The sequence below is a fragment of the Colius striatus genome, chromosome 9, assembly GCF_028858725.1.
Source record: "Colius striatus isolate bColStr4 chromosome 9, bColStr4.1.hap1, whole genome shotgun sequence".
Classification (NCBI taxonomy): Eukaryota; Metazoa; Chordata; class Aves; order Coliiformes; family Coliidae; genus Colius; species Colius striatus.
Genome location: NC_084767.1, coordinates 10844226 through 10859035, shown reverse-complemented (window position 1 = coordinate 10859035; position 14810 = coordinate 10844226). Strand labels below are relative to the sequence as shown.

General features: G+C 42.0%; 1 protein-coding gene across 5 annotated transcripts in view; it reads left to right on the top strand.

The window, feature by feature from the left end:
- The window catches only part of KCNIP1 (potassium voltage-gated channel interacting protein 1), a 349864-nt gene that overhangs the window by 231867 nt on the left and 103187 nt on the right, over positions 1-14810 (top strand). Inside the window, exon 2 of one of the 5 annotated variants that reach the window (XM_062002325.1) lies at positions 4888-4916. The exons of the other annotated variants lie outside the window; for them this stretch is intronic. Coding sequence (XP_061858309.1) covers positions 4888-4916 — 29 coding nt within the window. The remainder of the gene's footprint in view (positions 1-4887; positions 4917-14810) is intronic. 5 annotated transcript variants of the gene reach the window in all.

Below are 14810 nucleotides of genomic sequence, written 5' to 3'. Positions count from 1 at the left end.
CTAATGTCACTATTACAACAAAGGGAATCAGCAGAGACCCCTGCAAAAGGCAGCTCTCTGTCATGTAGGCAAAATACAAAGAGAGTCTGAGATACTTCATAGCCATAGCTTATGTAGATTATCACTCAAACAACAGATATCATGCTCTGGGGATCTGTCTTTCTGCAAGAAGGCATTGTGACGTGGTTGGGCATGCTGTAGGATGCAGAATAGGGGAAGCAGGGCATCTACTGCCAGCTGTCACACTGGCCCTGGAGAAGGAGATAAGTCAATCTCTGCTCTTCTCACCACCGGGAATAAGACAAGACTGTTGTCCTTGTTTGCAGGGAGAGCTTTGGTGGAGTTTTAAAACACTCTGATGCTGACCTGAGGAGCTTAGAGCATCTAACAACAGGACAAAGGGTGATGGGATGAAGCTAGAACATAAAAAGGTTCCACTTAAATACAAGGAAAAACTGTTTTACTGTGAGGGTGAGGGAACAGTGGCACAGGCTGCCCAGGGAGGGTGTGGAGGCTCCTCCCTTGGCGGTCTCCAGGACCCAACTGGACACGTTCCTATGCGACCTGACCTAGGTGGGACCTGTTTCTGCAGGAGGGTTGGACTGGATGATCTCTAAAGGTCCCATCCAACCCCCACCATTCTGTAATTCTATGATTCTAAGAGCCTGAATGTCATATTTTCAGGCTAATGTGAGCAGCAAGCCCTTTCACTCCAGTCAGCTTTGTAGGTGAACTGCTGTAATATGCTGGCAGGATATTCCACTTATTCCTCTTTTATTGTGTGCTTTGCCACTTTGAAAACCCTGCTTTATTCTTGTAAGCTGTGTTTCCCAGTATAGAAGAGATGAAGAGAAGCTCTCACCTTCTAATTGATAGACAGAAGTTTCAATGAAAGTGCTCAGAACCAGCTGTTTTGCTAATTCAATTAGCTGGCTGCCTCTGCTGTCTGTTTCTGCTTGGCACTAGCTTTGTTCTCATTTCCTTCCTGCAGCGATAGCAAGGGTTAGTCCTTGAGAGCTATTACTTCATTTTGTGAAGCAGAAAGTTGTTTTGCACATTTCCTCACATCTGGTTGTTTTTACTAATTGCATCTAGCCACCCACAGCACTGCAATTGCCTTGTAGGTGAGAAGTCTGTGCTAAGTTTCCACTTGCTGGTGTAATTATTCAGGGTCTCAGGCAGAGCAGTGATTTTGATGGGCAGTGTCTGTGTGCAATCAGCACGGAGGTGTGGGGGGAGGACACTGCAGGATTCACAGGCAAGAGGGACACCAGATGCCTTAATCTGACTGTGAGTGAGGGGCACTGGGATGACCTCCATCTTTGGTCCCTTGAATTGTACCTATAGGGTGTTGTATCACAGAATCACAGAATGGTAGGGGTTGGAAGGGACCTTTAGAGATCAACTAGTCCAACATAAAGTACTTAGAATTCAGCAACTGCATAGTAACTAAAAATAAAGAGACACCCCCCCCCCCAATCCCTCCAAAACACCCAGAAACTTCACCTTTACTTCAGACTCCTGAACTTTAAACATCTACAAATCTAAGAGGAGATTTCATACTTTTTCTCACTTTGATGCTATTATGACAGAACTCTACATCATCTGAGCTGCCCAAGAGTGTGAAATGGGGATGGCCTTTGAGATTGGAGAAAACTCAAAGTGGAAATGAGTTCACTGGAGATAGGTTAGTTCCTGTAAGTCTCTTTATTATAAAAACGTTTCAGTCTGTTATCAGCTGCTATGCCAAGTGCCTGTGATAACACAGGAAATGAAAAGATGGCAGTAAGGAATCTCGGGCTGCTTGTTAAGCTTCCTTTAACTGTCACACAAAACCAAGAGAGCAATGTACTCAAAGGAAGATTTCCCAGTCTCTCAGAAGTACAAACACCACTGGAGACTGAACCACAATTGCTATTTGGGTAATGTTTGATGTTCATACAAAAATGGTGTTGGCAGGCACAGTTCAACTGTATGGATTTCACCAGGCTTCTAAGGAATTTCCTAGAAAGTCCTTTGGTATAGTCCCTTCTCCCTCACTCCTAGCCACTTGCTCAGCCCAAGGAGGAGGTGTTTCCCTGGAGTAAGGAAAGGGTAGAAAGATAATGTTTCCAGAGACTGCAGTCTCCAATCACTTATGTTTGTGCTGCTTGTAAATTATTGGCTGTTAATGAAAAGACTTGGTTTGTGTGTTGGGTTAGCTGAATAAAAGCAATATTGAGGACAGCTTTTAATACCATAAAGGTAAAGTTCTGTGGCTTTGCTTGAAATGTGTTAATTTACAGATGGGTAGTCTGGAAAGTGTTCTGATCTAGCAGTGGCAAGTGGTGTAGCTCATTTAATTTAGCCACTCACTTCTCAGAAGTTCTTGCTTTCAGTTAGGGTTTTCTGCGTTATCCATCATTGCAGCATCTCCAGATCTTTTTCGAATGAGTAATTAGGCATGTGTTTAGATCTCATCAGCTAGAAAGCTAAGTATATCCATGAGCACTCTGAATAGAGAGGGGAATATCCATACGCCTGAATGCTTTTCCAAATGGGGTTAACCATGTGGAATATAACCCATCCTGTAGTATTTGTATCATGTCAATTTGTCTTTGGTGCAGTAGGCTACCAGTAATACTAAGATGAACTGTGTGTTCAGGCAACAGGTTTAAATCCTTAGGAAGTATAAGGGTGAAAGAAAATGGTCACAGGATGACAATTTTGGGGGTGGAAATGCAAAGATATTGAAAGTGGAAATACACAAAACATTGACCAAGTATTTAACGTGTTTGCTGCAGATTAGCTGTTGATTCTTTCTGTGGTCTGGAGGTCTGGTGCCTGCCTATGCCACGGGTACATGTTTGGTAATTTACTCTGAAGGATGTCTACATGAATCTAGGCTTTTTCATACTACCCTGAGAATACAAAGCTGCTTTAGCTTCAAGTTTATGATTTATTTCACGGAGTTATCAATTTAAACATAAAAAGAGAGAAGGTGTTAAGCACCTACAAAGTGGATTATGCAGTGAGAAAAAAATGAGCATGTCTCCAAGTGCTTTCTTTGTACCTGGAAGAAGATATCTTAGCAGTCTATAGCAGAAAGTTTATAATAACAAGGAGATTTTTGTTTTTCTTGTTTTCCTCCTAAAAATGATGACATGTGATGTGCATATATCCAAGGGCTACTGTCAGAATGAGTCTGTTATGTGGGCAGTGGTCACTTAAATATAGGCCTTGCCTGATCAAGAGAGAAATATGTATCTGAGTACTTTGGTTTTCAGTTACTTTCTGAAATTGGATATAAAATCACATTAAGGATGTGCATTAAGGATGCAGTTTTCCAAAGAGTCAGTATTAAGCAATGCAGGGCCTATAATTTCTGGCAGTTCTCAGAGTATCCCTACTATATTTCAAGTTGTGTAAGAAGGTAGGATCAAGACATCTGCTGTAGCTAGTTTTAGCCAGAAGGCAGTACACCACCATCCATTGACTTTATTTGAATGAAAGGTATAAATGCTTTGACTTTGAGCCTGGCGAGGCTGTGGTGTGAAATAAGCCTTAAAGGATGCTCTTGGCTGCAGCTGGCACGGAGGGGCCACAGACCAGCCAACTTCAGCTGCTCCAGCTAGGTGGCACCCAGAGCTATGCTGGGGCTGAGCTCTCTACCTTTTAGCTGTTTTTTGCCATAATCTGGGGTTGGATTGGCTGGGGATTGGGGAAATGAATACAACAAAACTGCAAAAAGAGAGAGGCCTTTGCTGCTTATATCATTTGTGCAAAGTTCACATCCAGATGGGCTTTTCTTCCATTCTTTGTATACTAACTACACAAAGGGGGTCTGTTCTTCACCCACACTTGCTTATCTTGTCTGTCAAAGGGGGAGTCTGTTCATTCATCCTTTGTGTACTAAATTGTTTAACTCTTTGGCGTCAAATGTGTGTGCTGGAAACCCGCCCCACGTTTGCCTCCGTTTACTCTCATCCACTGAGGCATATTTGCTGTTACATGTGCATTGAGGATTGGGCCATAAATACAAATCTCTGCAGGAAGACAAGATTTATTTTTTTAAGGATCAAACTTCAACAAACATCATCAAAATTTATTTGTACAGCTGTGTAAAGTTACTGTGGGATTGCCCTTTGTCAGAGCCAGGGAAGCCCAAACTGGAGTCGCTTTGCCGTCTCCCTCCCTCCATCCCCCGGTACCCGCGTGTGAGGGCCGTGTCGGCCTGGCTGGCGGCCAGCAGGGGGCAGCAGCGTCCCGCCGCCGGGCCGGGCCCGGGCTGGTCCATCAACGGCAGCTGCAGCCGCCCTCCTCGGCACAAAAAGCGCGCGAAGCGGCGGCGCGAGGCTGAGCGGAATGGCCGCTCGAGGCTGAGGGGGATGGCGGCGGCCGGAGTTGCTGTGTCCCCGCGATGCCGCCCGGCCGGGCACGCGACCCGCAGAGAGTCCTGCTGCCGGGCTCCGGCTGGCTGCTGGCTCGCTGCTTTTGTTTCTGGAGAATTGTACCGATGCCACCAGGTGGAGATAAGATCCTCTTTAGATTAATATTGGGTTTTCACACACGGTGAGCCGTGCGGGCAGGGCCCTCCTGCAGTGTCCAAGCACAGCTCTGACAGCACACAACTTGTCACAGGGACTGCTACTGTAAAAGCTGGCAATTTAAAGAACCCTGCAACACTCGTAAGTTTCAGAAGGCAATCCTTCCCGAGTGCAGTGCTGGATATTCCACCTAAGTCACACACCACCAGTTTCTGTAGGACAAGCCCATGTTGTCCTGTTACACACACGTGCATACACATTTGTGATATTTCCTGGCACCACAGAATCATACAATCACAGAATGGTAGGGACTGGAAAGAACCTTCTGAGGTCATCTAGTCCAACCCCCCTGCCCAAACAGGTCTCACCTACATCAGGTCACACAGGAACGTGTCAAGGTGGGTTTTGGAAAACTCCCGAGAAGGAGCCTCCACACCCTTCCTGGGCAGCCAGTCCCAGGCTCCCTCACCTCAACAGTGAAGAGGTTTTGCCTTATGTTTCTTCCAGCCTGTAACCATTGCCCCTTGTCCTATCACTGGCCATCACTGAGAACAGCCTGGCTCCAGCCTGCTGACACCCACCCTTTACGTATTTGTAAACATCAATAAGGTCACCCCTCAGTCTCCTCCAAGCTGCAGAGCCCCAGGTCCCTCAGCCTTTCTTCACAAGGCATATGTTCCACCATCTCTGTGGCCCTGCGCTGAACTCTCTCCAGCAGCTCCCTGTCCTTCTGGAACTGAGGGGCCCAGAACTGGACACAATATTCCAGATGCGGTCTCATGAGGGCAGAGTTCATTGCTCCTTGTCATTGGATACAACAGAAAAAAAGTGCTGCCCCAACCTGCTGATACTCACCATTTAGATACTTGTAAATATTAATGAGATCCCCTCAGTCTCCTCTTATTCAGACTAAGCAGCTCCAGTTCCCACAGCTTTTCCTCATGAGGAAGATGCTTATTTCATTGTCATGTCATGCAGGCTGAACAACTGGCTTTCCATAGCTGGCTGGGCATGGTTTTAGAAGGCTCTCAGTGCCAAGTTATTAAAGTAAAAAGAGAAAGTAATTTCAGTAACTCAGTATTTGCAAAATGAGGAAGCCCACGTGTTTGAGGTATTAATGAATCCAACATCAAAAAGTCGTAGCTGAGGTTCCTAACTTAAGTTCACTCACTTTTTGACTTAGCTTTAGACCACATCTTATGAAATGCATTGATGGCTATGGCATAACACATGAATTCCACTTAAATTTAGGTTTTCCTGCTCCTCCTCTCATAGCTAAGTGGGACCATGCTATTTTCAATAGAGATAGATAGTGAAGGAGTCAACATGCCGCTGTACAGCAGAGAATGATGCTCTTTAGGTCCTTGAGGTTCGTGTGCCTCTTTTCCATACTCCTCCTAGTAGGTTTCACACAAAGCCACGTTTTCATGGCTACTGAGGGAAGCAGTTGTATTAGATCTTCCTTTTTACCATCTTCCTTGTGGCAGATAGTGGAAGAAGAGGAAGAAGGAGTGAAACCATCCTTGGAGTGCACCGTGTAACACTTACCTGGCAAGCAGCATCACGGCTGCTGTCTGAGGTTCTGAACCAGCTGCCCGGGGCTTGTAATAAAATCTCAATGACACTGTGCTGGGCCAAGAAGTCATTTTCTTTCAGGATCTTTTTTTATGAAAAAAGTTGAGTTTTCAGGTGGGGGGCATTCCTTGGACTAGCTATCCCTTCTCATTGCAGTGGCAGGATTGCAGCCCCCTGGGTGGTGGCTCCTGACAAATCTAACTGCCGCTAATGAGACAGACCCTCACATCAGGCACCTGTGCTTCCCTACCAATTCTGAAGTTAAAAATTGCAGACTGTCCCCTGTCTTGCTGCAGGGCTTTTCTTCTGGGGAGGAGACAGAGAAAGGAGACCTGCCCTCTGCATCTTCTCATGAGGAGACAAATAAACTCTGGACAGTCAGATCCTGTGTACTTCTAGAAACGTAACAGGAAACTCTTCATCTTTCAGTCTGAAAAATAGCCTGATGTTTCCTACAGAGCTGTCAAAATACACTGACAGTAGGGACAGCAAAACACCTCCTCAATCAGATTTTATTGTGCAAAGCTACAGAGATGACCACAGTCTCTGTTCAGAGATGAGCAGTAGTGGATGCAACCCCAGTGCTGCTGAGTGGGAGCTACACAATGGTTGCTGTGTTGCTTGTGCAGCACCTGGGGCTATAGGGTGAAGGAGTGTGGAGACCTTGTGTGAGAGAGCTGTCTGTGGGGTTCTCATTCTTGGGATTGATAAAAAAGCACACTGTGCTTTGGTGCATATCAGTGCATTCAGCACTATTTAGAAATAGATGAAACCCAGGGTGGAGTATTCCACATGGAGCACTTTGAGGTGGAATGGCAGCCTGCCACCCATCATGGGATGCTTATTAAACCATCATTAGCAAATCTACTGTGCTTTGGCAAATGGAAAAAACAATTCTCTCAAACTTTTTTCACCCAAATCTCCTACTGTAAAGGAAACTGCTGGGAGAGTGATGTAAGGATATTATAAACCCACAGCTGATTCCACTCAATAGTTTGGGGTCCACACACCTACTTTCATTGTTGCAACAAAAGTTCCCTGTGTTCCTGGTGGCTTATGACCTTTCTTCTATTTAAAAGCATGCAAAACCCATCTCTCTTAATCTTCTCATTCTACAGGCAGTCATGTCGTTTTTAGCAATGCTGAAGTACTCTGTTGCATTGTGAAGCAGCAAGGAAAGGGAAACCTGGGAGTAGGGGGCAAGACTATATGAACAGACAAAACAGTACTTTGTAATAAGAAGAAAATCAACAGATACTATGTTTTGCCCTTTGGTAAAGTGACCTTTTGTAATGAAATGATCAGGATGAAATTATAATTACTTAAGGGCTAAGTACAGTCAAATACATAGTTTATTATACAGCAAAAAGTTATTTTAACTCTAAGTACTGTGAAATTTTTCAGGGATCTATTATTTATTTGTTCTTCTCAGTGAGATTTTTGTTAAGTTCAAAACTGTAACCCAAAATTTGCATTCTGTTTTCTTGCAGGTAAGTCTGGCTCGGTCTGTTTGAACTGTGCAGTCTGGGAATGTAAATGAGCAAAGTAAGCCTTCTTCAAGCTCTTCCAGCCTGTTAACAAGGTTAGAGTGTTGTCTTTATTTTTGAGGTTTATATTTGAAATGAAAATGAAATGGATAGTGTAATTTTAGATTGATGTGGCCATGCAGACATAATCTTTCTGTTTATGTCAGATGTGAATGCCACAGAACAAATACATGGTTTTGAGAACGACCATGCAGGCCACTGTGTCTTTAATTCGTCCTTAAACCAAGACTGAAGCTTACATGATTTGTTCATGTGATGGGTATTCCAAAGGGTAATACGGTGTTTATGATATTTTTTCATTGACGATTTAAATGGGTTCTCTAATTCTGATAGATTCCCAGATAAAAATTCCTCTGTCTCCTCTTGAAGTTAACAGGTCACATGCTGAAAGGCTTACTTTGTGAATCCTTCTGAACTGATAATCTTTTGTTAATTACCTGGCAACAGGATCTTGCTATAAGTCAGTAAGCTACTGCTATTGGACTGGCATGCTTTGCTTCCTACCTGACCCTTGCTCTGTGACAGCTCCTGCTAGCAGTAAGAAACCTCTTAACCTTGCAAGCTCCTTTGCATTGGAATGAGCAGACTCCACTGAGGTGGTGTCATGTCTATTGTGTCAGAGTTGAAACTTATTTCCTTTGAATTTTTCTTCCTCTCTTTTCTTCTCCCATTATCTGCAGGAACAATTAAATTCAGCTCTTGTCAGAGCCTGGTGATGGCTTTCCTTTGAAGTGTCTGTGTAAATCAAACTCTGGGTTCTTTAGAAGTCCACACTATGAAGGATTTTGTTGTCCTAATCTCTGATTCCTATCCCTATTAACTCTTTGCAGTGTTTCTGTATACCAGTGTTGTGGTATCTGTTTAGACCATTGAAGGAATTAGTTTAATTGAAGGAAGGATGTTGATGTTCAATATACAGGAAATGGTACAAAAGGCACATTTTCTTGCAGTTGTTCCTGAAGCTTAGAATTCACTTTTCATATACAGTTTTTTCATATTTCAACTGGACACTGCAAAAGTTACTCACTATCCTCAAATTCATTGATTAGTTCTGCACCGCTCTAGATTTTATGCATTTGGTTATCTTGTTTCAATTAATATTCCAATCAGCCAGCAAAATGTTATACGAATGCTAAGAAACTTGGCTTTTTCCTTTCCTTTCCTTTCTACTTCTATAGACTGATGCTAGGATGGTTTATACCAGCTAGAGAAACAGAACCATGTCTTCCTCCCAGCTATATCACCACTACCATCTTGAGGATGAAATAAGAAGGGAATATTTTCCCATACTAGTGAGCACCTCACTTCTGGAGTGAAACTGAGGTTTGAGGTGGTGGCAAAATGTGTTACTAGTTTCACAAATGTTATATTTCTGTTTATTAATGACCTCTGGTTTTGTAGCAGCTGCTGTAAGGCTCATACCTAGGTACCCAGTTGTGTTACTCCTTCATGTGCCTTAGATGCCCTCATCAACCTTGGCTGGGGGAGTTCTGCACAAGCAACCATCTCCACACTCCTTAAACAATTCATTCATTGCCTTCAAGAGCAATAAGCATCACTTTTAACCAGGCATATTGCACATGATCAGTGGAATAAATTTGCTGTCGTAGCAAGGCTGTGTAGTATTTCTCATATTTTAAGGAACTCTGGAACTATTAATGGAAGAAGGGTTGGATGTGAAAATACCATCCATCATAACTCATTGCAATGAAAAGTAGGCTTGTATTTCAGCATTTCTGTATGAAAGGTATAAATGCCTCTTTCAAGTGTTTCTGGATAAAAAGTTATTAGATATGAATACCAACAAATAAAAAACAAAGCTTTAAAAATAATAATCTGACGTAGCCTAAGTTATAAACATCACTTTGGAAAGAAGCTCCAGTTTAAGAAATATAGAAAAACCAATCTTCTGCATATCCATCAAAGTACAAATTCATATTCAGGTCATATGGTCTCTACAGTGGCTGCAGAAATGATGCTGAGAGTTTTAAAAGAAAAGCTAAAAAGGAATGCTTTTGAAAATGCTCTCCATATATAGCCATACACCCCAGCATATCTCAGAACTCAGCACTGTGATAGGTTTCATCAGGCTTTATAATTTAATTCTTAAAAACACACTTTTTCTGTAAGCCTCACATAAGGAATAGTATTCCTTTGTTGCCCTCAGGCTAATGATAATAGATGAAGTAAAACATTCTGCCTTAAAACAAAATGAATCCTAACACCCAGAAGACTACAGTCTTGGCAGTTACCTTCAGTAATAATAAGCTTGTATGGTGTCTGCAAAAAGCTGTACTGTCCATTTAAACCTTGGTAGGCTGTAAAACAAGGAGCAGTGGGAAGTATGTGTATGTGGGAGTCCTTCATATGCGAGGATTGTTCTGGGAAGCATCTACTCCAGCTCATCTGGTGGGCTGTGCTCTGAGGAGTGATTGCAGCATTGCTCTGAAAGCTATTGTGACAGCCTTTAGTTTGTGATTTACATCTTTATGCTGATGTTGAAGTCCTCTTTGTCATTGTTCTAGTAGAGAGGAGGAACAAGTCAGAACTTACTGCTCTTAGAAAATGTAGGAAGGAGAGTCTAGTGATTAGACTTTTGATCAGGCAGGTTAGTGGGATCCCACCAGTGGAAAAGCAACAAGCAAATTCAGCAGAGGGAAGGGGCAGAGAGGATTTTTACTTTTGAGATATTTGCAATTTCAGTAGAAAGAATGAGTAAGTTTATATCTTACCTTTAATATCATATCAGTAATGGATGGGCTATGTTTATTTTAGAGAGAATTCTGCTTCTTTGAGGTCTTTGTGCTGTTCTTGGTGGAATGGAGTGCAGAGGTTTTAAGATGTTTAAAAATACATTTTTAAACATATTCTTAACTGTATTCATTTGGGGTCCTGGGATTAGTAGGGGAGCCCTGCAGGGTACAGAGGGTACCTTCAGCTGCAGTCTTACCTACTTGATTAGGCACAGCACAATGCAAGACATTTCATTGAGTATGAGGGGACCTAAAAGCTATATTTAACGATTAATTGAGCTTATTAGGCACTTTTGCAAAACAAATTGCTAATATGGCTGGGAAGGAAAGAAAAGTAGTAAGATTAAAAGTATGTTTTTCTTTAAACTTTGCAGTTTTGGAACCCAAATGTTACTCACTAACCCAGATAAAACAGTAATGGCAGCTTAACTGTAGTTTTGTTTACTGTTTATTATCTTTTGATATAGTTCTCCAAGTTAGCTGTGAGACCTCTTTGATTCAAATGGAATATGTGCTTAATTGATAGAACTGTTTGCTCAGCTTTAGTCACAGAGTCAGAATTTCATACTTTTCCTACTGTAGATTTATATATTTGGGAGGTATGATCTTGAAAGCACTGATATGATGCGAGATGCTGAAGAACAGAGTGCTTTAAATCTCCTCTAAGCAGGCTCAGCCATTGTGGTCTTTGAAATGGCAGTCAGCTCCCTGAGGCCTTTATAGGTGAAAAACCATACTGATGCTGCTCTCACGGGCACTGCATGAGCAGCAATGCAGTAGTGGAAATGTTTTAGCCTGTAACTTTAAGTTGAAATATAAAGTAGTCAACTTTGGTAAAAACCCAAAGGACATTTCAGGCTGCTCTTGGTTTTCTGATGCAGTTCAGTAGCTGATAAAGTAGCTCATCTCCCCTGAAACAAAACTGCTATTCAGAAACAAATTACTTACCACTCGAAGTAGAGATGATTAGTGCTTTGGAGTTAAATGGTGCCCATTTATTGTGAAACAGACTGTGGAGGAGGAAAACAGGGCTTTTCTTGATTTTTTTTTATTGTTTTCTGAAGATTTATTTTTATCTTGCACTGTTTTACATGATTTTGCAGTGTTTCTTTTCTCATAACATCTCCCTTGTGTCAGAAAAAAAAATCGTGACAAAAGACTTCTCCCCGAGTTTCTTGTTTCTTTGTACTGCTGATGCTTGTACTGCTGATGGAAAGTGGTTCATCATCAGGGTGTCTGGATAACCCACCTATTTCTGAAGCCTGTAACATGTTTCTGGCAATAAGAAGTGTCTGAAAGACAGAGCATGTCTTAAGAGTTTTGTTAAGTAATGTATGTAAAAATCGAACTTTTATACTGGAACTCCATTTCACCATGTGTTCTTTAAGCATTCTCTTCCCTGAGGTGGAAGGTGAATGTTCTGTAGTCATTTATATATTCAGGACTACACAGGCTTTTAAAATAATCCCTTCCTAGGGCACAGATGTGTGTTAAGTGCCACATCATGAACACAGGCACAGCTCAGTTCTTGCCAAACAAAGAGATGAATCTGGTTTAGTCAGAAGCACTTTTTTCTGGTGTTTGTGGTAATGTAAAACTGGGAATATCTGTCCCCTCCTCGAGCATAGTTCAGATTTTACAGAACTTGAGTCCTGTTCACAGGGGGACTAGGGTTTACACCAAAGTTTCTGAAGACAAAAAGGCTTCTTCTATTGGGATAACATATATTTAGTTCCCTGCATCACTTCTAGTCTCTTGAGGGGAGTTCAACTGGCGCCTTGTGTTCCTGATGCAACTTCATCTTGTGAAGTTAAGACACAATAAGAATACAAACCCTGCTACACACATTGTCATAATGTTTTCTTATCTAATGGAGAACATAAATTCCCTTCAGCAATACAAAATCAGGTAGTTTCTGATTTTGTTAGATTGGCTAATCCTACTATCTCAGTTTTGTTCCTGTATTTCAATCTCTTTCAGCATATCTTCTTTTCATCTCTATTGCTTGACATTATCACTACTAAAAGGAAAATAGCCTATGTGTGTTGTCTCCTGTATGCCAAAGTAACATCCATGCAACCAACAGAGATGTATCTGTGAGGTTTGGAAGCTATCAGATTACCGCCCATCTGCTTTCCAGTTCAGTCATAATGTTACTTCCTGAAATAAACGGAAAACACTGAACATAGCTACATATTCACTCATGCCACTCAAGCTGTTATGAGTGTCTGGATCACCCACACTTTGTTCTCAATAAATGCAATATTTTGCTACTGGGAATTTGTTTGACAGTGAAAAGACAAATACTCTGCACTGAGGAAAGTGTTGTGGCTATGAAATGTGGCTGTAAGGCAGCCTGTCTGTGGAGTCTCAGATCGTGGGTAAATTCTACAACTCCAGATAGACTCATACATGTAAAATGTCAGCTTCTTTTTCCTGCTTTCAAATAGCTCCCAGCTGAGTTCAACCCCACAATGCAATCCATTGAAATATTTTCTCTTCTTAAGCAGAAGAGCCTCAATAGAGGATGCATCTGTTCTGTTCCTTGGCTGGAGTATATTGTCTTTTCTGCCTTCAGGTGTCTAGGCAGTAACTTGTTTCTTTCTGTATCCATCCTTCTATGTTACTGCAGTGTACAGGTCTTCTTAATTTTTCTCTATATAGGTTGGTGATATTTCATAGAATTGTAGAAAGGTAGGGGTTGGAAGGGACTTCTGGAGATCTTGTTTGTTAGAGCCATAAACAGTTTAGCAGGTGACTAAATTGCCACTATAATGCAATTATCATGACAAAACAGGATTTTTTCATTCTGTATATTTTCTCTAGATCTTCTGGAAGTCCATCTCTCTCTCTCAGAGATGATTGCCCCAAAGCAACTGGGTTTTGTTGATATTTGATCTTAGCTAAGCAAGGTTAATGAACCTCATGCATGTATCTACATGCTTCAGGAAAGTGTATTTGTTGATACATCTTGTAAATATAAGCACAGCCTATGGTTGTGCTAAACTTTGCCTCACTGAGTTCAAAAGTACGTTTTCACTTTGAACTTACAGCCCATTAATACTGATGACCAGGAAATGCTCTTGGCCTACCAGAAAGTTATTAGCATCTCTAAAGAGTTGAGGCCAACTCATGTTATGGGAGGAGAAAGTGGAATCTACTTTTGAATTAGTTAAGAATTAATCAGTCTATAAGGAAGTGGGATAGTTTGAAGGTAAATGTATCACCAAGAAACACTGCAAAGCTGAAGAATCCAGATAATCCTTCTCCCAGTTTGAGTTGATCATTATTGAGTGACACAATGGTTGGAAATTTGCCAGATCTCTAGAGACCGTTGAATTTGGAGATGAGCAAAGTAAATTTAGTTGGTTTTCCTTTCTTGCCACCTTATAAACCTTTCTGATTCTATTTGCTATTTTGAATTGAATAAGAGGTGTTTGCTTTTTAAAGTGATCATTTCTTTGTTAAAGATGAATTCTAGGAAATTGGATAACATTATGTAGCTCCCCCTTGTAGGATGCAGCGAGCCTAGAAGCTGGGTATCTCACGGGTCCTGGGAGTCAACACCCCTTTACTTTTCTGTTGTCTTCTTGCAGGTATCCACCTAACTACAATTCCTGTGTAAAATATGGTTGCTTACCATGACTGCACCCCTTTTTATGTTGCTAGAGACCAGATTGCCTGTTATCAGGCCCCTGCATTATCCACTAGTCTGCATTGAAAAAGATGAAGCAGTGCATCCAGAGTTCCCACACACTGTAGGGAACTGTGTATTGGGATGGAACAAGGTTGTCCATTTCCCTATGTTTCTGGTCAGGAATCTGCAGGGGATCGAGTGTCCCCGTTGCACACTTTCATATTTCAAAGTACAGCCAGCATAGACTGAGACCAGACACGAAGAGGTGAGTCAGCCCTTTGAAATGTTCTCAGAGAGCACTTGATCTCAGTGAAATGCATTGTTGATGCTCTTTGTCAGACAGTGCAGATTTCAGTGACTATTTCAGGAGAGCTTCATTAGCTCAGAGTACTCTAGCAGGGAAATTCTGTGGGTCTAAGTGGGAGTCTTGCCTGTATTTGAAAATCAGGGTCAGACATGCACTTCCCTTTGGCACTGCTTCATCCCATTATTTTCAGCTATGCTCTGTAAACCTCCACAATACCTCTCCCTCCTTGATATTTCTGCCCTTTAAATATAAATGGACAGTTAACACCTTTTCCTGAGCCAAGTTATAAATATTTATTTCTTTAATCTATCTCTGTAAGTCACCTGTAGCCCCTTGTGAATGCAACCTTGTCACTGCTGCCACTGTACTGGATCAGCTGCCCAGCTGAGTCTTGCCTTGGGCAGTTGGAAACTGCCCAGGGACATGGTGGTGCAATTACCATGTGGCAGGTGAGCCTGAGCTGTG